General features: G+C 38.8%; 1 protein-coding gene and 1 long non-coding RNA gene across 2 annotated transcripts; both read right to left on the bottom strand.

The window, feature by feature from the left end:
• Window positions 1-1950: 1950 nt before the first annotated feature.
• On the bottom strand, window positions 1951-19721 carry LOC119788311 (ATP-citrate synthase-like). The gene is given in 15 exon segments (XM_038292566.1): window positions 1951-2085; window positions 4332-4408; window positions 4535-4617; window positions 4704-4817; window positions 4936-5079; window positions 5177-5327; window positions 5425-5497; window positions 5500-5532; window positions 6170-6189; window positions 14594-14613; window positions 14709-14802; window positions 15103-15230; window positions 15351-15461; window positions 15778-15859; window positions 19484-19721. Coding segments are annotated over 14 exon segments (1164 nt in total). The 5' UTR covers window positions 15799-15859; window positions 19484-19721; the 3' UTR covers window positions 1951-1990.
• Window positions 19722-22993: 3272 nt separating this feature from the next.
• Window positions 22994-24985, bottom strand: LOC119788334. The gene is made up of 2 exons (XR_005281447.1): window positions 24897-24985; window positions 22994-23128 (listed from the first exon to the last, which is right to left on the bottom strand). It is a non-coding gene; the product is annotated as an uncharacterized LOC119788334 (long non-coding RNA).
• Between the last annotated feature and the right edge of the window lie 1379 nt (window positions 24986-26364).

Raw genomic sequence — 26364 nt, forward strand, 5'->3', positions numbered from 1 at the left:
TAGATCATTTAAGACAAGTTACAGCTACAGATGAAGAACCAGGTGTCAAATAACATTGCACATCAACAGAAACATAAGACATGGAGACTGTCACATAATATACACTGTACAACATCTGTTTGGCACAAGAAAGCAAACATTTTGATTATACTGCTGCAATGGAAACAGCACAAACAAATACATTTATAGAGAACTGAAGATCTGATTTGATCAATGTTTTTGCACCAAGCTTTCACTTTGTATTTTCCAATGATTACAGTATGAGTTTTACAGTATTTTGCTGTCTAAATGTATTATTATTGTTTGCTACAAATTACAGCATTTTACTCAAGCTGAGATGGAGATCTGCAGATAAATCATCACACGTAGATATCTGAACCCATTTCATCTCTGTAGCACATAGAAAGACCTTGAAGCATCACAGTTAGTCAGGTTTTTACAACTACCCAGAGAATTGCAGCAGTAACTAGCTTTTAAAACAGAAAAATATATCCTGAAAGCCTTTTCAGAGTCTAAAAGTTTCAGCTATAATATATGTAACATGTTCCCTAAATATATATTGCCACTATGCAGTTTCTGAAGTGGCAGATCACAGTGTGGAACTGATGGATGGCATGTAGCAGCCAGAGGTCGGTAGGTACTAGTTTCATTTAATTGAGTAACTTTAAAGAAAAGTATTTTTACGAGTGTTAGGAATCCAGTTTGTGTGGGTTGGGTTTTTGTTTGTTTTCCCTCCACCACCAGGTGGCGCCTGGTTCTCGTTGGCCTTCTCACACACCTGCGGATGGTTGCCTCATTACCGGAGGACTCTTAAGCTGCTGACTGCCACTACCTCGACGCAAGAGTGTTTGCCAGTTTAGCGTACTCTAGCCTAGCTGAGTTTTGCGGAGTCAAACTGAGTTTATTGTCACCTGAGTCTTAACTTGTTGTTTTTTTTGTCTTTGCCTCTTGGCAGGAAGTCATCCTGCAAACTGGATGTTTTAGACCTTCTCCCCCTGGAAGGATTGTCTGAGCGTCAAACTGAGCTGAGGATTCAAACAGGTGGTTTGGATCAACTTTTCCCCAAGGATTGTTTGGGCTTCACACTGAGCAGGGGATTCATCTCCACAAGAAACTGTTCAAGTACCATAGGAAATCTAAGTGGCAGTCAGCTCCTCCGTTCCTCAAGGAAACACCTCAACCTGGGTAAACCCTGTCCACCCTCCAACGAGCAAGTCAATTACTGGAACAAACCACACCGACTGGATTCAAAGAAAGACACCTTTTCTGGAAACCTGAGTCCTGTAGCCTTTATTCCCTTTTATAAAACGAAACACAAATTTCCCTCTGAGCCTGAACTAACCGCAGGATCTTCCCCTTCACTTTTCACTCCTGGTTCGCCAGTGTTCAGAGCAGCACTGGACCCTTCTCTACCAGTTTAAAATAAACCTGTTAAACCTTTCCCTGGTCTCTCTGTTTGGTTTTCTGTATGTGGGTCAGATCTTTGGATAAAATCATGACGAGTAGTTTTGCAGCATTCCACTTTTTACTTTTACTTGAGTACATTTTCTGTCTACTCCATCGTTTTCAAGTAACTTCACTTTGTGAAAACAAGCTTGTTTTGAACGAATATGCAACATTGAGAGACACACTTTCATCTTTTTTGTAATCAAGGCTCATTGGTTAAATGTTATTTTCCATCTGCTGAGTTTGCCTAATCATTTGGAAGCTGAATGATAATACAGTATATTTTAATTTAACATATTCTTACATAGTGTAGCTACTGATTTTGTAAGTTAAATAACTCAAAAAATATTGAATTAGTTGTTATGATCATGGGTAGTCAGAATATCAGCTACTCAGTACTTGAGTAGCCTGTTTACCAAATACATATCTTTAAAGGCTACTTATTATTTTTAATTAGGTAAAATTATGATGAAGTAGTGCTACTTGACTTAAGTCCCATTTGTGGGTACTCTACCCACCTCTGGTAGCAGCTTAGTGTCTTTGATTACATAGACATATGCTCAGGCAATACATAGGAGATATCATCCCAGGGGTGGCGATACAGTCCCTGCTTCAGCCTCTTCTGATCGAGGTAGTGTCCTGTAGGAAAGATGAACAAAATGAAGTCATCAAGCTTGAAAGCTTTCTTTGTATTCATGTTAGACTCAGTCTGAATGCAGCAAATGGGTAATCACTCTAGCCAAGCAGAGTGTGTCAGCATGATAAAAGGTGTCTGAATACTGCTTGCGTAAAGAAGAGAGGTAGGAAAAGGAATCTGTATCCTTTCCTATCATAGTTTCTTTAGCATAGGTAACCCACAATATTACAATATCCAGATATAATGAATCCTACAATCCTCTATGTGACATGACATATAAGTATAAACCGCCTTAAAGAACTGAACAATACATTATTGCTTCATCTGTATATGATCCATGCAGATATACTCATCTTTATATGTGTATTGGTTTGTGTAATGTGGAGCATCAGCCCTTTGCTACATTTGTGTTTTTTTAAGTTATTTTTGGAAGTCTTAACTGTAATATAGATACTATAAAACACGCATTTAATGCTAAAACATCTGGTTTAATTCTGTAAAAAAATCTTGAAGGAACCTTTTGCTATCTAAATATTAATCCATTAATCAAAAATCTAATCAACAGATTAATGGATTAGGGAAATAGTCGCTGGCTGTAAGCCTAGTTTGAGCTAAAGGCTGTCCAGAGACGATACAGCATTGCTTTCCTACCCACCGTAACATTCTTACTGTTTTCCTCAAAAGGTAAAGGAACAGGAGCCAGAGGCTACAATTTGCTGTATTGCAAATTAGCTTCCTACATTCACACCGAACACGGTTTGAGCAGCAAAGAAGTGTCTGCCGCTTTGCTGCCTGTGCATATTAAGGTCAGACACTCCTCAAGGACATTGAGGCGTGTCAAATAAGGTTTGTACAGATGCATCTGATGCTTGTTCTGCTCTTGTGTTCAATGGCTGATTGGCTTTGTTAGGCTATATTTTCTGTGATAAGTGGGTAAAATGTGGTTTTAATGTTTTTTAAAGTGAGAAAGTACACCTCAAAACATCATATGTGCAGTCAGTTCATCCAGATTGTGATCCTGCCTTAAAATGTTATTTTCCTGTTGGAGCTACGTACATAGACCCCTACCTACCGGCTAGCTTTAAAGCTGCAGTCTGTAACATTGAGAAGAGAGCAGACTTCGACTGAAAATTTGAAGAAAAACAGGTTTCACGCCACTCCCCCACCCTCTCTGCTTCACTCATGCCACACCTCCAAGCTCAATCCCTCTCACAGCATCTGCGCGGCTACCGCATGCGACCAGAAGGGGGGGGGGGATTTCAGCGCGTGTGAGCTGTGATTGACACTCCATCAGACGCTCCTCTGGCTGTGATTGGTTGTTTTGTCTCGTCCCGAATTATTCTTTCCAGATTGAAATACAGGCAGTATGCGGGACCAATTGAAGCAGTTTTTTTCACAGGTTACATATCACATGTACTGCTGTCTGGGCATAGGGACAGTTTTAGCCAATATGACAAAAAAGTGATTTTTAAAAACTTACAGACTTCAGCTTTAACTGGGAAACCCCAGCAGCAGCTCCCTAAAACTGGCTGCCTCTTGGGGATTTTCCACTACTATTCGTGGTGGCTGGAAGCGGATGTTAAAGCTTTTTCAGGTATCTGGTACAGACTCCAAGCACCAGAATAATAAAAGTAAACATTTTGCTTACAGGTTTCTGCATTTTAAGTTAATTCAGTGAGTGATCATAGCATCACTCACTTTTCTTTCTACATGAAAACAAAATTCTCCTTTCCTTTAATTGAAACCTCAAATTTTACCCCATTTATATATACATAGGCCTATTCTTGTTTTTGTTTGATGGCGTTATGCTGACAGCTCTGCATTAGCAATGCTGTGTCCATCTACCTGCCAGCTCCTAGATCAGCTTCTTTGATTGGTTGATGTGAGGCATCAAGCAGCAAATGTTCAGATTTTCCACCTCCAGCATCAGCCGCTGGTGAAGCGCGCCACACGGATCAGATGCTCATGAGACACTACTTCAAAATGTTCTGCTGCTGCTGCTCGAGATGTCCTGCAAGACCTTTGATGCCCTTTGATGCGTGTCCACCATTAACTTTGCATGTAAACCGGCTGCTTCTTCTGTTCAAATCCCGTTTAGTGTGAACGTATCATAACAACTTCCAAGTCTCCTGAATCTCCAAAAACTACTGAAATTTCAACATGACTGGCCAACCTGCTTTGGGTCAAACTTTAACCGATTAAGCTATAGCGGTAAAAGATGCAACCAGAAGCAACAGAAACAACTCACCAATGAATCCCATGCTGCGTCCCAAGACAAAGATGCCATTAAGGGCACCAATTTCAACAAATTCATCAGCTTCATCTCTGTGGGGTAAATAGGGAAAATATAAAATATATTACATGACTTTGAGAATATTTAAGATTTTTTTATTACGTACAATTGCCTTATTATATGACTTTACTGTGTATTTGCTAAGTTTTCTTTCTTACCTCGTAAATCCTCCACAAGTTCTGAGCAAGTCCACAAAGGCCACACCAATGAAACCATCCACATTCAAGATCAGGTTGGGCTTCTAGTCAACACAGGGAAAACAAGACCTTAGGTACTGTAACGGATAAGTTATGATAATGAGTTAAAACAAATATTTGAAATCCTTACTTTGGAGGTGGTTATCTTCTCCACTTCTAAAGCATAATCCAGTAGTTGTGAGGAAGGAAAGTTCTGCTTCACAAAGTCTTTTAAGATCTGGACCCTCATGTCAGGATTGTTTATCTACAGAAGTAAATCCATGTTTTTAAAAACTGAAAAATAATCAACAGACTTCCCCTTTTTTATTTTTGTTTCATGGGAATCTACATGCATGTTCTTAAAATGAATAAATGTTACTCACAGACTTAACTCTGTGACCAATGCCCATGATCAGCTTTCCATCCTTCTTCATCTTGTTGACGAACTCCATGGGCAGCATACCGCTATCAAATGCATGGCTGAACTGCTTTGCAGCAGCGTCCAGGGCTCCTCCAAATCTGTCCCCCTGAAGAAACAACAAAGGATATTAGAAGTTTCCTCATGCTTTAAGGTGTTCCTAGAAGTGTAATTCTGAAAATAAAACGAAATTCAAAATGTCACACAATGGTGAGGAGGCCAGAGGTGAGGCTGGAGATTAAATCTTTGCCAGCTCGTGCACAGACAATAGTGTTGTGTGCACCCGAAACAGCTGGGCCATGATCCGCCGTGACCATCAGGCACATCTCAATAAATTGGCAGGCGTACTTCGGGAGTCTGTGCATAAAGAGAGGAAATCATATAAATAAACCTATATATTGTTAAGGAATACTTAAGGTTTGCTTAACCCTAAACATAGGTGGATATGTCTGACCTCCGCTGAAACCAAAGCAGCCCCAGAGTTCCTCCCAGGCCAATTTCTGACCTAAAGACCTCAGTGATAGAGAATAGAGAAGCTCCTGGCCTCTTTCATCACAAATACCAGAGATGGCAAAAGTACTCACTTTCCGTACTTGAGTAAAAGTACAGATACTTGTGTTAAAAAATACTCTGGTAAAAGTGGAAGTACTGATTAAACTTCTTTACTCAAGTAAAAGTAACAAAGTACAGGCTTGTAAATTTACTTAAAGTATAAAAGTAAAAGTAGAAACCACTTTTTTCATGCCGTTGCCTCCATTTTAAATGGATGTCTGCCAATAGGACTAGATCTCCGTTGTGTTCATTTTCAATCATCTCGTCATCCATGCTACTATGCTAACGCCACCGCCACCAAGCTGCAATGATTTGCCGCCAATGAATACCGCCAAATCTGTCGATTCATCTTGTAGTGGTGCGTCAAATGCAACGTAGATTCCCATCCAATTAGATTGAATTTGGTATTGATGACGTGAAAAATAATAACGGTAACTCCATTGAAATGATTCAAAACTAAAGTAACGAGACAATTTTTAAAAATGTAAGGAGTAGAAAGTACAGATATTTGTGTAAAAATGTAAGGAGTAGAAGTAAAAAGTCCCCATAAAAATAAGTAGTAAAGTAAAGTAAAAATATCAGAAAAATCTACTTGAGTACAGTAATGAAGTATTTGTACTTCGTTACTTCCCATCTCTGACAAATACTAGTCATAAAGGAAGCTGGTTTGCTGTTAGGTTTAAACACCAAACATTTTATGCAGTAACCTGTACAAAGGAAAACACAGAGAATTTTAGTATGATTCACTTGCAAGGGAGAGTGATCAGAGACTGTTCAGTTACAATTCTCCAAAACACTCTGAAACAGCTCTGCCCCCACCATGCATTTTATTAAGGAAAACGCCCTGGCTACAATGTGGTTCCGACTGCTAAGGGGAGGGGGAAGAGTAAAGCCAGTCAGAACCAGAAGTGAGGGAGTGAAACCCAGTCAGTACCAGAAGTCTGCATCACATCATACAGTATCATGAGATAAGAGCTTTCACTCCTTTCTCTGGTGTACGTGCAGTTCCCCGTGTTCTTCTCCTTGAACTGGCTGCTGACCTTGAGCAGCTAGTTCTCACTCCTTCTGCACAGCTTCTGCACAGACTTAAGACATTAGTACAGAACAAACAAGTAAATACTTCAACACTCTTTATGATATAAGTGAAATAAGGATAACAAAATGTGTGAGCATAATAATATGATCTCAGTGTGTAAGCATAATAATATGATTAAAGTAATATGGTTAAAAGTAGAATAACTTGTACAATTAATCCAACATTTCCCCCCTGTTTATTCACTTTAAGCTATTTATTTTATCATTCAGTAGTCACTTCTTTTCAGATTTTCAACTATGAAATCACGTTTTAGCTGTAAAGGGTACACTCAGAGGTACTTTAAGCTGGTGGGTTACTGTTAATGTCATTAGAATTAGTCAGGAAAATGCAAAGAGATTTCATCCTCTGCGCTGTCTTCATCATCAGATGGGCATTTTTCAGTGGGCATGAGGGCATACATTTCTGCTTTCATGGGTTGTATTGCTGTGGTAATTAGTCTATTTAATAGTGTTCTAATACATGGAATACAACAACATCCACATAAGGTCAAGATGGCGGCAAATACAGCTATAGACATTAAAATAGAAAGCACCAATTGTTTGTATTTACCAAAAATGTCTCCAAATCCATCCCACATTTTTGTGTCAACTCCAGAATGGTCTTTCATTTTGCTGTTAAGAGAGCGAAGGCCTTCAAGGGCCTTTGTGAGGCTGCCATCTGCAGCGGTGTTGTTGGGAATAAAGGTGCAACACTGATCTCCAAAAATAGAGCACACACCACCTTTTTCAGCTAACAACATGTCAACAGCAATACGGTTCTGGAAAGCCATCAGAGAGGTAGCTGACAATTGTTCATGGACGGCGGAGAAGCCTTGTTCTGTTTTATTTCCCAATCTCTGGACGTTATAATGGATGTAGTTGATTCGGTCTACATTTTTATTTAGAGTACACCACCAGCATAAGAAAGATTCAAATCCTGCAGAAACTTGATTGCTAGTTTATACTCATCAGGAACACCTCTGGGTACACCAATGCTATCAATATAAGTAGGGTCATCTCCACTCCATGCATTTTCAGATGCCCTCCTCCTTCTAGTATGCTCTGTGTGAGGTAAAATGCTGTTTGCAGTTGTCAACAATTCATCAGTTGTGAGTGATGTAACAGAAACAGGTAAAATCAAAGTGACAGCAGCACATAATCCAGTGGTGTTATCTGGAAGTTTGTCAAACAATTTGTCATCTCCACACCACCACCAGATGTCGCTGCGGGATTGAGGTTTAAAAAAGGTGGATACCAGTAAAATACTTGCACATTGTGTTTCATTTAGTGTGCCTAGTTTCGGGCCCACTCCGGTCCTTTTTACACAGGTGAAATTTGCCACAGCTACTTTTTTCAAAAAGATTGGTTTCTTTTTCTCAGCTGTGGTCAGGGGATAGATGTTATCCCAATAGGTGCAATTATCAGATGGGACCGTATAATTCATTATATTTAGAAGACATTGAGGAGTTATGGTAGCAGGAACCACACGTAACAGTGGTCTGGCTCCCATACACACAAGACAATCATTAGACACTGTTTTAGCTGCTTGTTCTGCCAGTAAAAGCCAGTTGTTTGTTTGCCCAGAGATTCCAGTGATGGCTTGAAACAATTCATCTGTTTTAAGCGGACCATTAATATTTTGAATTTTTATCTGTTCACCTTGGGCAGAAGTAAGAATCCCTTGTATCTCATCTCCTTCTTGTGTAATATTTACGGGGCACAAATACAAAGGCCAACATGGATCAGTTCCACTAGACCGTGCACATAGAAATGAGGAAGAACAGCCTTCCTTCTCAAGGGGTTCTGCTGTGGAGTTTATTGTCATAGTGAAAACTTTGGAAGCATGGTTAACAGTGAACCCTGATATTCTACTCATCCATTTCTTAGCTAAAGGTGTCCATCCATATGATCCCTTTTTCCACTGTCCAGTGGTTCTAAATACGTCTCCCCAACCATTATGAGTTCTTTGAACTACGCGAGGAAATAGGTAGAAATCATAACCGTGCCAATTTCCGGGGTCATGTTTAAATCTTTGCGAGAATGTTTGAAAAGGAATAGTCACCAAACTGATTACTCTAGTAGAATTATAGCAGAGATAGACGTCCCTTTTACAAATAGCTGGATCTTGAGGGCAACAAGAATCCTTGCTCTGAGCGAGAGCTAAAAACAAAACTAATATGAATAAGTAAAAAAAAAAGAGAACCCAAAGTAACAACAGAAAATTGGACCTGGCAGGCCGGCCAAACAGAACAAAACGGTACAGCAGGGGGCCAACCCTATACAGGGCCGTCGAAGCCCCTACTGGTACCGGACTAAAGACCCAAAAAATATCCTAAGAAAAGAAAAATCGAAAACAGGACTACCGGTCCCGCCAGGCCAAAACTCAAGAAAAAAGTAAGAAAAAACGGTTAACAAAAATACCGCATGGCAAGCTGGATCGTCCGCTGCAGGCCGCAGCAGAAAGACAAGTGCGCACCGCGCACGCTGGAACCAAAAGGAACAGGTGGAAAGCGGCGTCCCAAACGAGGTAGGAAAAAGGAACGCCTTAACGTGCTGAAAGCCAGCCTATTTATAGGCGGACGACAGCACCACAAATTAACATAATTAACTCGCCAAAAGAATCCCAAAATATACTAACAAAAGATCCTTCAACTAAAGTCTATAAGAAAACAAAGAAAAGAAATAGACAAAAATCATAATGTGCCCGAAGCACATAACAACGATGGACTTCCTCTGGAGGTCGGTGAAGGAGACCAAATGTGTATTCTATAACAGGTACCACAGTAGAATTACTAGAGTGCTAAGCAGTACGGTCAGGTTCCAGAGAATAATTAAGAAAGTGATTTTACTTATTACTCATCTGATCTAACTATCACTTTCTTGCAATCCGTTTAGAAAACAAATTTATTATAACCAAACAGAATTGAAAGGATAAATAGGTTTAGGGAAAGCACCTTTTTTAGGTCTTAAATTTCCTTGAAGATTATGTTTAGCACATATTAGACATGCTTTACAAAAGTTTTTTGCATAAAATATAAATCCATATGCTGTATAATGATGCTCAATGCTCAATCAATCCTACAATCCCCCCGTTTGAGACATGAGTAAAATCATGACTCAATATAGCAGCTCATTCAAAGAATTTTTTTTTATTTGGAAGGATTGGTTTATGTTCTGGTCACATATAGGTGCCATCATGGATTTTAAGATAGTTTGGCTGATTAACATGTTTGTTTCGTTGAATGTCATCCCCACTTCACATGTTTTTAATAAGAAATGTTATGTTTAATACAATGTTACGATGAAATTAGGACAGCAACTAACAATTATTTCGTAAATCGATCAGTCTATCGTTAATTCTTTCGATTAATTGGTTAGCCAAAAGTTCTGTAAAGAAGATTACTAATGACATTAAACCAGGTGAAACCAAAACATCTCCTCCTGAAGAGCTCCGGACGGAAAGTATTGACAGACAAAAACATTATATAATCGTATTTGCAAAATGTTTATAAATTTATTTTACAGTTTTGGTATGATTACTGATCCAAGTGGGTTACTCTGTCGGGGAAAGCCAGATTTGACATGTATATTATGTGTTAGAGTCTCTATACTCCATTTAATGATGAATCACTAAAAAATTTTTACGAATATGCAAATAAACAATGAATATGATTCATGTTTTCAGCCACAGATAAAATACATGAGATGGGCAACACAGAGTAACTACAGCCCAGATGTTCAACTTTCATAGTGAAGTTATTATTTTTAATGAAGCATAGTAGGTAAAAATATAAGAGTGGGGTTTAACTCTGCACGATTCTATATATTCAGAAGAAAGTACTGTATTTACCGTCTGTCTCAGTTGTTCAAATAAAATCATTTACAAAGTGGAAAACAGTCCTAATTCCACATTCATCAGAGCCGGTGATACTCCAACATTGATAAACAGCATCTAGTTAGTGTAGTGCTTAAAAATGTTTATTAATGTAACAAAATGCTCCTTTTCTCTTTAAACAATGAATTCCTCTCATCAGTACTGATGCTCATATCAAGCATAAAAAAAGAAAGGCATGCATAATGCATAGTACTAATGACACCAGACCAATAGTGTCCCTACCAAAGTTCAAATCAAACCTACGCCCTCGGGTGCCATCCTTCATTGCAGCGCCCCTTTTTTTTTTTTTTTTTTTTTATTTATTATTTATCCAATTAAGTTTTTTATAGTCTTTATCAGGACCTGGAGAGTCTTTGTGCCACATGGTAATATGTAGGTCATTCGGGTCCATGGACTGCTGTACAATTTGAACAGACTGTCTTCCCTCCTGAAGCAGCGCTTCTCCGATGTTTAAAGGAGGTTTGTTGGGAAAGTCCAGAGTATAATGGTAATGTGGGATGCCCAGCCTCTATCTAAACAAAGCATAGAGCATCCCTGCCTAAGAGGTTAACTGGACATTCAGGTAAAGTCAGTACAGACAGCCGGCAGGAGAGTCCTTCAGGGTCTCTCAACCACACAAGCTGGATCTCCTGCACAGCCTTTAAATGACCTTGAGCTGATCGGACTATGACAGTCTCAGGTCCTTGGAATTTGTTGTTTAACAGTTGTTCTGCATGCACCACTGTCACACAGGAAAACTGTTGGGGTGCTATTCACATGTATAGTTAATACAACTAATCCTTATTTGTGCATATTAATTATGTTTTTGATAAAAATGCTTTGGCTAAAATGCCATCAGAAGGCTGATAAATAGAGAGGAAAAAGGAACAAGAACAGAGGGACAGAACCTAGAACAAATAATGGATGTCTATTCTATTAACATTTCTCTATCTGTAGAATGGGACTGTTTTATAGGTTTTCTTGTCAGGGGGGGGGGGCCCCTGCCCATCCATGCCCAGGGCCCCAAATTTCCTAAATCCGCCCCTGCCTATAGACCATCATGACAGGAAAAAATGGATTTTCAGCTGGCCCCTGACCCGCCAAAGGATTTGGCAGCTCAATTAAAGGAAACACTCAATTTCAGGTTTGGGTTCAGGGGCTGGCTGTGGGGAGATTAAGCCTCCCCCCATATCTTTTGACCAAGCCCCCACAGGTCCCCCAGAATGGGTAACCCTTGTGGAGGTGCAGGGCATAGGAGAATAAGCCGGTGGATTCTCAACTTTAGGAGAAATCATCTTTACTATGGGTATGTGCAAGGGTATGGGTTCTTTTATTGTGGTTCTGCAGGCTTCTGTATCACACAAAATTTACAGGAGTGCCCTGGACCATCAGAACTTTTTCTGGTCTATATTTTTCTTTTAAAAAACAAATCTTCTAGGTTTAAGACATCCATATTTTCACCCTCTATCTCTCTAATAGAAAATGGTTGCTCATCTAGTCATTCTGAGCTTCCTGCATTGTGGTTTACTTTGACAGTGTCTAGCTATGTGGCCTTTTTTTTTCCACATGACCAACACGCTCTGGAATTATCAGTTGAGCGTGATCCAAAATCTCTTCCCCTTACACGGCCTCGGCCCCTACCTCCGGACTGCTGATAAAACACAGTGTCCTCTTCCTCCTGATAAAACACAGTGGATTCTTTATTGTGATTCTTTTTACCTTTTATGACTTTCTCTGCATGCAGGGCGTGATTTATATACTTTTGGAGTGTTGCACCACTCATCTCTATGTGGTGAATTATACATTCTTCCACATCCTTCTTTGGAGAGGGAATTCCTTCTACTGCTTTTCTAACATCTTCCTGTGTCCAGGTTCTGTATACCATTACTGTGGCTGGTTGTTGGGCATTCCCCTCAACCTGGCCTGCTAAGGGGTTTGGTAATTCTATTAAAGGAAGCGTGAGGACTGCTCCTTCACCTTCCAGGTTCACAGGCATCACTCGGGGTGCCCGTGGAGACAGAATGTCATTAAATGTTGTCACTAAAGTTTTTGACCAATCCCCTACAGAACCTTTGGACCTAGTAATATATCCCTGGGAGGTATCAGCTTGTGGAGAAGCTACTTGAGGAGGGGCTATTTTCAATGGTGCTTCTACATGTTGTGGGGGAGTATATCGTGGAGGATCCCCCGTGGGTGAGAGAGCTGAGGGATCGGCTGCAGCGGCAGCACCTCCCATTGGTGGGAGATTATGTATTTGATGTATCAGGTTAGAATAGGGCCCTGCGTACTCATCATCCTCTTTTCTATGAAACATAACTGATCTTTCCTTTTCCTTTTTTCTTTCACTTTCCCTTTCTTCCTCTTCTTTCTCTTTCCTTTGTCTCTCCCCCCTCTCTCTTTTAGCTCTGCGCTCTCCCTCTTCTCTCTGTCCTGCCAATTTCATCCAGACCATGGTTTGCATGTAACCTTCTTTTGCCATCAAAGTGTCTTTATTTTTGCTCTTTGTTTTTATTTTTTGTTGCAAATCTTTTATGTTTGCGGTGCTCAATTTGCCATTAAAACCGTAGTTTTTTATCCAGTAATTTTCGACTGCTTTCCAATCTTTGCACTGGAGTTTCTCTAATAACTTCTGTTTTTCTTTACTTTGCCCTTTTCCCATTTTGAACTAAATTTGGGCCCAGTGGGTTTTTAACACCTGTCGTGTTCTAAACACTGGGGCTTCAGACAAGATGGTGATCAACTACTTTTTGTGGTAAAACTCACTTCAACCTTTACAGGTGGAGTTTTCTTGTCTACAAACATCCACAAAAGCTCACCATTTAACCCTTGTCTTTTTGGTATGAAATACAGATATCTAGTGATATCAATATTTCCTTTCACACACACACTCACACACACACACTGCGCAGTTAACTTTTACCTTATTTTAAACACAGAGGACGCCGCTATCCTATGCAGAATTTAACTAGTTTACAACTCGGGGAACCTGCCCTTACAAACTAGGGGAGCCTGCCCTCCCGCGGACTTTAACTGTTTTAAAATTTCTGTTTTACCTGATAGAGTCTAGAATTGTCAGGGTTTTAGTACAAAAGGGGGACCTCGTTACCCCATGCGGAATTTAACTATTTAAGATAGAGGACACCGCCGTCCTTCACGAGGTTTAAACTGTTTGCAAAGGGGGATCTCGTGACCCCACGCTGAGAGGACTTCGCTGTCCTTCACTTCTATCAAAGGGGGATCTCGTGACCCCACGCTGAGAGGACTTCGCTGTCCTTCACTTCTATCTTTTTTTTTTTTTATATTATTATATTTTTATAAATTTTTATATTTTTATATATTTTTCTTCCAATAACTCACTCACTCCTTATTAAAAGAAAAACTACTCACAATTCTCTGCGTCCTCGAAATGCTTCAACCGTCGGACCCCAGCTTGTAAGGGAGAGACCAGTCCCGTAAAGGGTCTCTTTGCTGCGGCCGCAGGCTTTATCTGGGTCTCACATACCTGCTGGGGGTCGTCGGGTATCTTGCAATCCGGCTCGAAGGACCAATTAATGTTAGGTTTAAACACCAAACATTTTATGCAGTAACCTGTACAAAGGAAAACACAGAGAATTTTAGTATGATTCACTTGCAAGGGAGAGTGATCAGAGACTGTTCAGTTACAATTCTCCAAAACACTCTGAAACAGCTCTGCCCCCACCATGCATTTTATTAAGGAAAACGCCCTGGCTACAATGTGGTTCCGACTGCTAAGGGGAGGGGGAAGAGTAAAGCCAGTCAGAACCAGAAGTGAGGGAGTGAAACCCAGTCAGTACCAGAAGTCTGCATCACATCATACAGTATCATGAGATAAGAGCTTTCACTCCTTTCTCTGGTGTACGTGCAGTTCCCCGTGTTCTTCTCCTTGAACTGGCTGCTGACCTTGAGCAGCTAGTTCTCACTCCTTCTGCACAGCTTCTGCACAGACTTAAGACATTAGTACAGAACAAACAAGTAAATACTTCAACACTCTTTATGATATAAGTGAAATAAGGATAACAAAATGAGTGAATCATACTAAAATTCTCTGTGTTTTCCTTTGTACAGGTTACTGCATAAAATGTTTGGTGTTTAAACCTAACATTTGCGTATCAGACCCAGCTCCTGCAAAGAAGACAGAAAAACAAGCATTTTATCAGTCATAAGCTAATTCACCGTATCCAAAAAAAGTATGGAAAAAGTATTTCTGCCATACTCACTCGAGCCCAGGAATAATCCATTGGTACAGTAGGAGGAGGCACCTCTTCAGCTGGCTGGATTATTCCTTTGGAAACAAGGTCATCATACACAGACCTGCAGAAAGAGCACAAAACAACAGATTGAAGAATCACCAGTAAGCATATTCTGTCAGCTATTCAATCTATCTTGAAAAACTTTACTGGATTGTTTTAAACAAAAATCTATCTGGCACATACAGACAAGACTGAGTGTAGATTATTGTTTTTTGGTTTTTTTTTAGGGGGTTGCTGTTCATTTAATTTTGGAATGTCTCTGTGATATCATAAATGTGGTAAAAGTGAAGTAATATAAATATATTTTCTATATGTGCTGCATTTTCTTATAAGCCACTGGAACAAACAGCTGTGCACTCACTGGATGATCTCTCCCAGCTCATCAAAGCTTTTAGGAACGTAGGCACCAGCCTCTTTCAGAGCCTTGTTCTTGGCCACAGCTGTTTCAGAGGCTTGGTTGGCACAAGCTCCTGCATGGCCAAACTGTACCTGATAGAGAGAAACGTAACAGAAAATACAATTTAAGACACCTTCATTTTGTTAAATGTCACGACATCCAGAAGTATAATTTGACAGAAATTAAGTGAAGCATAAAATTTAGCCTCTTACCTCTGAGGTGAACATGGTAGCACAGGTACCAATGCACCAGCACACAACTGGCTTGGTAATTCTGCCCTGTTTAATAGCCTGGCAAATCTTATACTCCTCTGTCCCACCAATCTAAAGGAAGGTATGTTGGAAGAAATAAAAAAAAGACATAAGTCGGTTACTAGTATTAAAATATAAAAAGCTACACATTTAAAATCGATCTCAGTTCTCATTATGTTGTTTTTATCTTTAAACAATAACATTTTCTCCAGTTGCATAGAGTGACACCAAATTATCCCTTATCTTCTTATTCTTATATCTTATTCTTTATAGCATGAAACCTTGGCATGATTATACAGGTTTGTGAAAACTATGAAAGCATTATTCCTAGACAAGGGTTTTCTCATAATAAAACAAGCTCTCATCAAAGAGGGAAGCCATTTCTCACCTCCCCGAGTACAACGATCATCTTAACTCCTGGGGTGTCTTGGTAACGCAGCACATGGTCAGTAAACACAGAGCCTGGATATCTGGAGATAAGATCAGCAGCAGCTCAAACATACACACTTAAAATAATTCATATACACCGACTGGCAACTTTATTAGGTACATCAATAGATTATTTACACAAAGAGTGAAACATTGTATTTCTGTTATTTTTTAATTATGCACATCCTCCAGCTTTTTATTCTAAAAAATCTATAATATTAAAGCAGCAAATTATCAACTATTTTTTTAAAAGCCTGTTTAAAAGTTCCAAATGACGCTTCAGCTCATACAGTGACAATTGTGCTGTCATTGATTTACAGGCAGAATTTGCATTTGCTGAACCTCGTCCTTTAACTACTGATGGATATACAGGAATACAGTCATACAAGTATCAACTCCTCAACTCCTCTCCTTTATTTTATTTAAAAATTCAGTGTATTACATGAATGCATAAATACCTCATTTTATTTTAGTGTTAAGTTCTGTTTAAAGTAACAGATCATTAAAAATGTCTCTGGACCTTTACGGGTTCATGATTTTCTTTATTCGGACCCCGCTGATTTTTAATTGGTTACCGCTGGTTTAATGATGATAAACATTTATTTCACATCATGTGTGCCATCCAATGCAGATCAATGGCGCCATCCACATCTAATGAAAACTAGTGTAATTGGATGAGTCATATAACAAAAACACTCATTGGTTAGCTATTCGTCAAAGGAAATCATCAGGAGCAAGCAGCTGTTCTTCAAACTGCAAACTCAAATTGTCTATGCCATGCTACAATGTCGGATTCAGAAAAAGATCTTAAAATGTCTGAAAGGTCGGACACAGGCGAGAGCGTATCGGGAGATGGAGACGGAGCCTAACAAGACCTCCCTCATCCTTGGCCCTATCTCAAAGAATTTTTCCAAATAGTCGAAAAATATAGCTTTCAATTCATATAGTGGCATCTGGCTGGTTTTTTTAAAGGTTACTTTATACTTTTATATTTTAAGTAGTTTTTGAGCACATACTTTTCACTTTTACTTGAGTAAAGAGTTAATACTTCAACTTTTACCAGAGTGTTTTCAAAATGCAGTATCTATACTTCTACTTAAGTAACAAATGTGTGTATATTGAAATTCAGTGGCCCTTATAGACTAAGTAACATGGCAGGTGAAACATTTTTGCAATATATAATTAGGATGGACAATATAATGAAATGGAAAGTTGAACCTTTCTCTGAATGCCGAGGCTGGTCCCAGAATTGCGATATGCTCTAGCTCTGTATATGTTTGTTTTCACAATGCCCTACAGATTCCAACTGTTTATTTCTATCCAAATTATTATGTATTTTAATGATTTGCTATTTATCTTGCTTATTTGTCTGTAAACCACATGTGGTGTTTTGTTTGAGGTGGGTCAATAATTAAAAAAATTAGATCTCCAAAACAAACAGAAAAAACACATGGTGACAATAACATATCATGAGTCTCTCTGGAAGACACCAATGCAGTTGCATTTTGATGTTGACATATTATGTCTGTTGATTTGTTGTGATATTTCAGTTATGTAACTATGTAAACAATCTGGTACAGTTGATATGTCATAATACCGAAATTTCCATATCCGGATTTTAGTGACAGCACATGATTTGAATTCCAAGATGGCAGCACCCGAGAAAATAATTTAAGAAAAATACACTTTTGCTCTATCTAGATGTGCTTTGTTATAAAATTACTAGTGATGATACTTCAGGTTTGCGCTGATATAATGAATGAAACAGAGAATTTTCTAGGTTTTGTTTGACTTGAAGCCTCTTTGTAGCTAATTCTGATAACTTGTTAAGTTTAAAAAGACAGATTCAAAATGTTTTTAAATGTTTTTTTAAGGAAAACCCTGAGTTCCAGGAGAAAACCTTGTAATAAGATGAACTAGAAAAGAAAAATAATTATTGAAAAGAATTTAAAAAAAGTATAGAGACTAATATTATAGAACAGAAGAGAATAGAATAAAAAAGAATAGAAAAGAATACCATAGAAAATCCTTATATTATTTTTTTTTTTTACATTTTAAGTTTGTTAAAAGAAAACTTAAAATGCTCTTTTTATTGATTATCTATGGCTCATCCTGTAATTTAGCTATTGTTTTCCAACAGCTGAAAAAAATGGAGCGGAGATGTTTTTACTCCTTCTGCTTGGTTTCTTTTTGTTGTGGAACATATTCAAGAGTAGGAAACTTTTAACAGATTTCCGTGTTGAGGCGTTAATTTTGGCTGAACTGGTTTCTGCTATTTCTGAAACAGGCTCCTCTGTGATGATCTCTAAATCAGGACTTTCTGGTGCTATCAGGATCATTGGAAGATCCTTGGCCTCTTGGAAATTCTCAGACTAACAAACTTCTCTGATGATGCTATAATCTATGGCATCTTCAAACACCTCGTCTTCACTGTCTGAGTCCTCTTTTTCAGGGAACTGTGCATCACCATCTATGGCGTCTTCAAATACCTCAGAATCACAATTGGGGTTTTCATTGTCAAGGATCTGGGCATCACCATCTATGGTATCTTCAAACACCTCATCTTCACAGTCTGAGTCCTCTTTTTCGGTGAATTGTGCATCACAATTTATGGTATCTTCAAACACCTCATCTTCACAGTCTGAGTCCTCTTGTTTGACAAACTGTGAATCACAATCTGGGTTTTCTTTCACCATCTGTGAATCATGATCTGGGCTCTCTTTGATAACATTAGAGCGACCGAAGAACAAAAAAGCGAGCGGATTTTCAGCGTAGTTCTCCGTGGATACACAATCATTTGTTTCACCTGTTTCTGATGATTTCATACCCATTCCACCTTGAGAGTTCTCAGATGCTGCTACGATCTCTGGTTTTAAAACAGATTCCTCTTTGACAATCACAGACTGAGAAGCTGTGGCTTCATTGTCAGTATCAGAATCACTGTCTTCAGAAGAAGAGCCAAGCTGTCCCAAACAATCATTTATTTTTTCCTCAGCTGCTGCGAGTTTCTGTTTTTCTGTTTCTAAGACCCCTGACAGTTGTTGAATGACAGATCTTGCAGACTTTAGCTGCATACAGAGATTTCTTATTTTGACTTTGTCCTCTATCTGCCTGAGAATCAGTTTCTCATTCTCCTTTGTAAGACAGTCCAGCACCTCCCATTGTTCTGCTGCAGTCTGTTGTTGGTCTTGCATGTTGGGATCATATTTTTCACTTTCTCTCTCTCCCAATATTCTCTTTTCCCTCTCCTGGCGAAGGAGAATGATACTTGCGTCCAGCTTTGATCTAAGGCTTTGATTTTCCTTAAGAAGTTGGTTTATTTCATTAAACAAACTTGATGTTTCTGGGTTGGGCATGATGACTGGATTAGACTGAACCCCCTGAGCATTATCTGCAACACCCTGCTCTCTGCCTGTTTTATACATTTTCCCGAAACTTTGAGAGGTTGAGGGTATTTCTTCATATAACTCCGTAAGATTAGAGGCAGAATGGTGTTTTATGAGCTTAAAAAGAAATTTAGCCATCTTTTCAAATCCTCTTGTTTCTTGTCAAAATGGTTTCTTTTGTATCCTTTTCTAGCTGTTTAAAGACCAGGATATGTTTCTCTACAAATAATTATGTAAGAGTTTTGGGTGTATCTAAAAACAGACTTTCGAAATACCTACTTTTGCTAAGAAACCTGTAAACGCGTCCACCTCTTCCAACGCCTGGAGCGAACTGGTGCAAAGCTCAATATAGACGAAATGTGACGTCATCGTCGGGAACGTTCCATGCACGCCCATCCGTGGAACGAACGTTACAGAGAAAGGTCAACGCCCACTTTTCAAAAACAAACGCAATTTCTTTCTTTCTTTCTTTCTTTCTTTCTTTCTTTCTTTCTTTCTTTCTTTCTTTCTTTCTTTCTTTCTTACGAACGTTACAGAGAAAGGTCAACGCCCACTTTTCAAAAACAAACGCAATTAATTTCTTTCTTTCTTTCTTTCTTTCTTTCTTTCTTTCTTTCTTTCTTTCTTTCTTTCTTTCTTTCTTTCTTTCTTTCTTTCTTTCTTTCTTTCTTTCTTTCTTTCAACTTGTTTAATGGCGGTTGACAAGCAACTTATTGGTGTGCATTACCGCCACCTACTGGTAAGGAGTGTGGATCAGGACGCAACTCAAACGCAATTTCTATTTAATGTTGGTTATTTATCTAAATATGCGAGGTATTTTAAAGTTTTTGAACCTGGTCTCACCTAATATTATAACTCCACTATTAACTATATCTATATTACTCTTTTTCTAACAACTCTGATCAACTGCTATGAAGAAAAGCAGAAGGAAGCGTAATATGTTTTTTGATCACTAGAGGCCAGAAAAGTATTACATTCTGACCTTAATTAGATTTCATGTGTATAGAAAAGTAAGAGACATAAAAGAAAATAAATCAGTATTTTAAGCTCATTAGTCAAAGGAAATGATCGTTTGATATTTACTGTTTTTTCACCAGATATTAAACTTTATTGGATACATTTTTTTCCCCAAAAAAATTAAAACAAAGAGAGGAGAAATTCTAATTGATCCAAGTTATATCAAATAGTCATAGGAAGGAGTAAAGTTATTTGAGAAGGGGAGAGGGCAATCTGGTTGTCTCGTCTGAAACTGTTGCCCCTGTGTCCCTGTCCCGGATTGCTTATTATATAACTTTGGAACAAAAACCTGCCCAAGATTCACTTCAAAGTTGAGAATTCTCCCATTCTGAGAAATAAAAATCAGAATTTTATGGTGTTTGAATGATAACATGGTAGAGTCTTTGCTTTCTGAGCTTGAGGTAAGATTAAATATTCTTTATATGTATGGAAGCCTTATAATTTATTTTACCAGGACTTTAGCTATGCTGCTAAAATAAAAGTTCTTAGTTCTGTCTTTTGAAGCCTGAAACAAAGTTACCTTTAACTCTATTGATTGAGACTCTATGAACATACTGACACTACAGCAAATACAATATTGGAATTAAAGACTATATAATGTCATGTTTATTATTATTCTTCTCACTGTAGTTGTGAATATACAACATGTAGGCCTAAGAATGGAGACATACAGTACTAATTCTGAATTGGTTAGAAATAAACACACACAAAAGCATTTGGTTTTTGAGTCAATCAGATACATTTGGTGATATTCCCTGTAAGAACAGCACAGATAGTACACAGAACAACCTGTCTCCACACGGCTGCTAATGAGTGTGATTAGATCATTTAAGACAAGTTACAGCTACAGATGAAGAACCAGGTGTCAAATAACATTGCACATCAACAGAAACATAAGACATGGAGACTGTCACATAATATACACTGTACAACATCTGTTTGGCACAAGAAAGCAAACATTTTGATTATACTGCTGCAATGGAAACAGCACAAACAAATACATTTATAGAGAACTGAAGATCTGATTTGATCAATGTTTTTGCACCAAGCTTTCACTTTGTATTTTCCAATGATTACAGTATGAGTTTTACAGTATTTTGCTGTCTAAATGTATTATTATTGTTTGCAGACAAATTACAGCATTTTACTCAAGCTGAGATGGAGATCTGCAGATAAATCATCACACGTAGATATCTGAACCCATTTCATCTCTGTAGCACATAGAAAGACCTTGAAGCATCACAGTTAGTCAGGTTTTTACAACTACCCAGAGAATTGCAGCAGTAACTAGCTTTTAAAACAGAAAAATATATCCTGAAAGCCTTTTCAGAGTCTAAAAGTTTCAGCTATAATATATGTAACATGTTCCCTAAATATATATTGCCACTATGCAGTTTCTGAAGTGGCAGATCACAGTGTGGAACTGATGGATGGCATGTAGCAGCCAGAGGTCGGTAGGTACTAGTTTCATTTAATTGAGTAACTTTAAAGAAAAGTATTTTTACGAGTGTTAGGAATCCAGTTTGTGTGGGTTGGGTTTTTGTTTGTTTTCCCTCCACCACCAGGTGGCGCCTGGTTCTCGTTGGCCTTCTCACACACCTTGCGGCTGGTTGCCTCATTACCGGAGGACTCTTAAGCTGCTGACTGCCACTACCTCGACGCAAGAGTGTTTGCCAGTTTAGCGTACTCTAGCCTAGCTGAGTTTTGCGGAGTCAAACTGAGTTTATTGTCACCTGAGTCTTAACTTGTTGTTTTTTTTGTCTTTGCCTCTTGGCAGGAAGTCATCCTGCAAACTGGATGTTTTAGACCTTCTCCCCCTGGAAGGATTGTCTGAGCGTCAAACTGAGCTGAGGATTAAAACAGGTGGTTTGGATCAACTTTTCCCCAAGGATTGTTTGGGCTTCACACTGAGCAGGGGATTCATCTCCACAAGAAACTGTTCAAGTACCATAGGAAATCTAAGTGGCAGTCAGCTCCTCCGTTCCTCAAGGAAACACCTCAACCTGGGAAAACCCTGTCCGCCCTCCAACGAGCAAGTCAATTACTGGAACAAACCACACCGACTGGATTCAAAGAAAGACACCTTTTCTGGAAACGTGAGTCCTGTAGCCTTTATTCCCTTTTATAAAACGAAACACAAATTTCCCTCTGAGCCTGAACTAACCGCAGGATCTTCCCCTTCACTTTTCACTCCTGGTTCGCCAGTGTTCAGAGCAGCACTGGACCCTTCTCTACCAGTTTAAAATAAACCTGTTAAACCTTTCCCTGGTCTCTCTGTTTGGTTTTCTGTATGTGGGTCAGATCTTTGGATAAAATCATGACGAGTAGTTTTGCAGCATTCCACTTTTTACTTTTACTTGAGTACATTTTCTGTCTACTCCATCGTTTTCAAGTAACTTCACTTTGTGAAAACAAGCTTGTTTTGAACGAATATGCAACATTGAGAGACACACTTTCATCTTTTTTGTAATCAAGGCTCATTGGTTAAATGTTATTTTCCATCTGCTGAGTTTGCCTAATCATTTGGAAGCTGAATGATAATACAGTATATTTTAATTTAACATATTCTTACATAGTGTAGCTACTGATTTTGTAAGTTAAATAACTCAAAAAATATTGAATTAGTTGTTATGATCATGGGTAGTCAGAATATCAGCTACTCAGTACTTGAGTAGCCTGTTTACCAAATACATATCTTTAAAGGCTACTTATTATTTTTAATTAGGTAAAATTATGATGAAGTAGTGCTACTTGACTTAAGTCCCATTTGTGGGTACTCTACCCAACTCTGGTAGCAGCTTAGTGTCTTTGATTACATAGACATATGCTCAGGCAATACATAGGAGATATCATCCCAGGGGTGGCGATACAGACCCTGCTTCAGCCTCTTCTGATCGAGGTAGTGTCCTGTAGGAAAGATGAACAAAATGAAGTCATCAAGCTTTAAAGCTTTCTTTGTATTCATGTTAGACTCAGTCTGAATGCAGCAAATGGGTAATCTCTCTAGCCAAGCAGAGTGTGTCAGCATAAGAGGTGTCTGAATGCTGCTTGCGTAAAGAAGAGATGTAGGAAAAGGAATCTGTATCCTTTCCTATCATAGTTTCTTTAGTATAGGTAACCCACAATATTACAATATCCAGATATAATGAATCCTACAATCCTCTATGTGACATGACATATAAGTATAAACCGCCTTAAAGAATTGAACAATACATTATTGCTTCATCTGTATATGATCCATGCAGATATACTCCTCTTTATATGTGTATTGGTTTGTGTAATGTGGAGCTTCAGCCCTTTGCTACATTTGTGTTTTTTGAAGTTATTTTTGGAAGTCTTAACTGTAATATAGATACTATAAAACACGCATTTAATGCTAAAACATCTGGTTTAATTCTGTAAAAAAATCTTGAAGGAACCTTTTGCTATCTAAATATTAATCCATTAATCAAAAATCTAATCAACAGATTAATGGATTAGGGAAATAGTCGCTGGCTGTAAGCCTAGTTTGAGCTAAAGGCTGTCCAGAGACGATACAGCATTGCTTTCCTACCCACCGTAACGTTCTAACTGTTTTCCTCAAAAGGTAAAGGAACAGGAGCCAGAGGCTACAATTTGCTGTATTGCAAATTAGCTTCCTACATTCACACCGAACACGGTTTGAGCAGCAAAGAAGTGTCTGCCGCTTTGCTGCCTGTGCATATTAAGGTCAGACACTCCTCAAGGACATTGAGGCGTGTCAAATAAGGTTTGTACAGATGCATCTGATGCTTGTTCTGCTCTTGTGTTCAATGGCTGATTGGCTTTGTTAGGCTATATTTTCTGTGATAAGTGGGTAAAATGTGGTTTTAATGTTTTTTAAAGTGAGAAAGTACACCTCAAAACATCATCTGTGCAGTCAGTTCATCCAGATTGTGATCCTGCCTTAAAATGTTATTTTCCTGTTGGAGCTACGTACATAGACCCCTACCTACCGGCTAGCTTTAAAGCTGCAGTCTGTAACATTGAGAAGAGAGCAGACTTCGACTGAAAATTTGAAGAAAAACAGGTTTCACGCCACTCCCCCACCCTCTCTGCTTCACTCATGCCACACCTCCAAGCTCCATCCCTCTCACAGCATCTGCGCGGCTACCGCATGCGACCAGAAGGGGGGGGGGGGGGGGGGGGGGGGGGGGGGGGGGGGGGGGGATTTCATATACATAGGCCTATTCTTGTTTTTGTTTGATGGCGTTATGCTGACAGCTCTGCATTAGCAATGCTGTGTCCATCCCCCTGCCAGCTCCTAGATCAGCTTCTTTGATTGGTTGATGTGAGGCATCAAGCAGCAAATGTTCAGATTTTCCATCTCCAGCATCAGCCGCTGGTGAAGCGCGCCACACGGATCAGATGCTCATGAGACACTACTTCAAAATGTTCTGCTGCTGCTGCTCGAGATGTCCTGCAAGACCTTTGATGCCCTTTGATGCGTGTCCACCATTAACTTTGCATGTAAACCGGCTGCTTCTTCTGTTCAAATCCTGTTTAGTGTGAACGTATCATAACAACTTCCAAGTCTCCTGAATGTCCAAAAACTACTGAAATTTCAACATGACTGGCCAACCTGCTTTGGGTCAAACTTTAACCGATTAAGCTATAGCGGTAAAAGATGCAACCAGAAGCAAGAGAAACAACTCACCAATGAATCCCATGCTGCGTCCCAAGACAAAGATGCCATTAAGGGCACCAATTTCAACAAATTCATCAGCTTCATCTCTGTGGGGTAAATAGGGAAAATATAAAATATATTACATGACTTTGAGAATATTTAAGAATTTTTTATTACGTACAATTGCCTTATTATATGACTTTACTGTGTATTTGCTAAGTTTTCTTTCTTGGGCCAAACTGTACCTGATAGAGAGAAACGTAACAGAAAATACAATTTAAGACACCTTCATTTTGTTAAATGTCACGACATCCAGAAGTATAATTTGACAGAAATTAAGTGAAGCATAAAATTGAGCCTCTTACCTCTGAGGTGTACATGGTAGCACAGGTACCAATGCACCAGCACACAACTGGCTTGGTAATTCTGCCCTGTTTAATAGCCTGGCAAATCTTATACTCCTCTGTCCCACCAATCTAAAGGAAGGTATGTTGGAAGAAATAAAAAAAAGACATAAGTCGGTTACTAGTATTAAAATATAAAAAGCTACACATTTAAAATCGATCTCAGTTCTCATTATGTTGTTTTTATCTTTAAACAATAACATTTTCTCCAGTTGCATAGAGTGACACCAAATTATCCCTTATCTTCTTATTCTTATATCTTATTCTTTATAGCATGAAACCTTGGCATGATTATACAGGTTTGTGAAAACTATGAAAGCATTATTCCTAGACAAGGGTTTTCTCATAATAAAACAAGCTCTCATCAAAGAGGGAAGCCATTTCTCACCTCCCCGAGTACAACGATCATCTTAACTCCTGGGGTGTCTTGGTAACGCAGCACATGGTCAGTAAACACAGAGCCTGGATATCTGGAGATAAGATCAGCAGCAGCTCAAACATACACACTTAAAATAATTCATATATACCGACTGGCAACTTTATTAGGTACATCAATAGATTATTTACACAAAGAGTGAAACGGCCAATCAAATGGCTGCAAATCAGCATCAAGATGTGGTGAAGACAATTTGCTGAAGGTTAAATCCAAGAGCAGAAGGTGGCAGGAAGCGTGAATTTAAATCGCCTGGTTAATGATGCAAGGGTATTAGAGAGAGCCTTTGATCTATTCGCATTTTTATGCACAACTGTCATTAAAGAAAATTTTAAAAATATCTAAAGAGAAGGAGGTATTTGGAAGGAATGTTTGGTTTGTGTTCAAAGAGACTTGAGACTCTGAGAGAGTGTCTGAGAGAGAGACTTGACAGTCTGAGATGTTAGAAAGGGATCAGTACTTTATGAACTGCTTCTTACATCCAAGGCAAGACAATATTTAATTCTTCATGCAGAAACTAAAAAGACAAAAGTATACATATGAGTAGAAGCGACTAAAAAAGTGGAGTGGAAAACTAATGCTAACGATCATATATGCTCACCAAAATCACAAGTTAATTCTCCATTGTGAGATCAATAATGTTCTATGTGTATTCTATTTA

The sequence above is a fragment of the Cyprinodon tularosa genome, unplaced genomic scaffold, assembly GCF_016077235.1.
Source record: "Cyprinodon tularosa strain WSP-4 unplaced genomic scaffold, ASM1607723v1 ctg314, whole genome shotgun sequence".
In the NCBI taxonomy this organism is placed as follows: domain Eukaryota; kingdom Metazoa; phylum Chordata; class Actinopteri; order Cyprinodontiformes; family Cyprinodontidae; genus Cyprinodon; species Cyprinodon tularosa.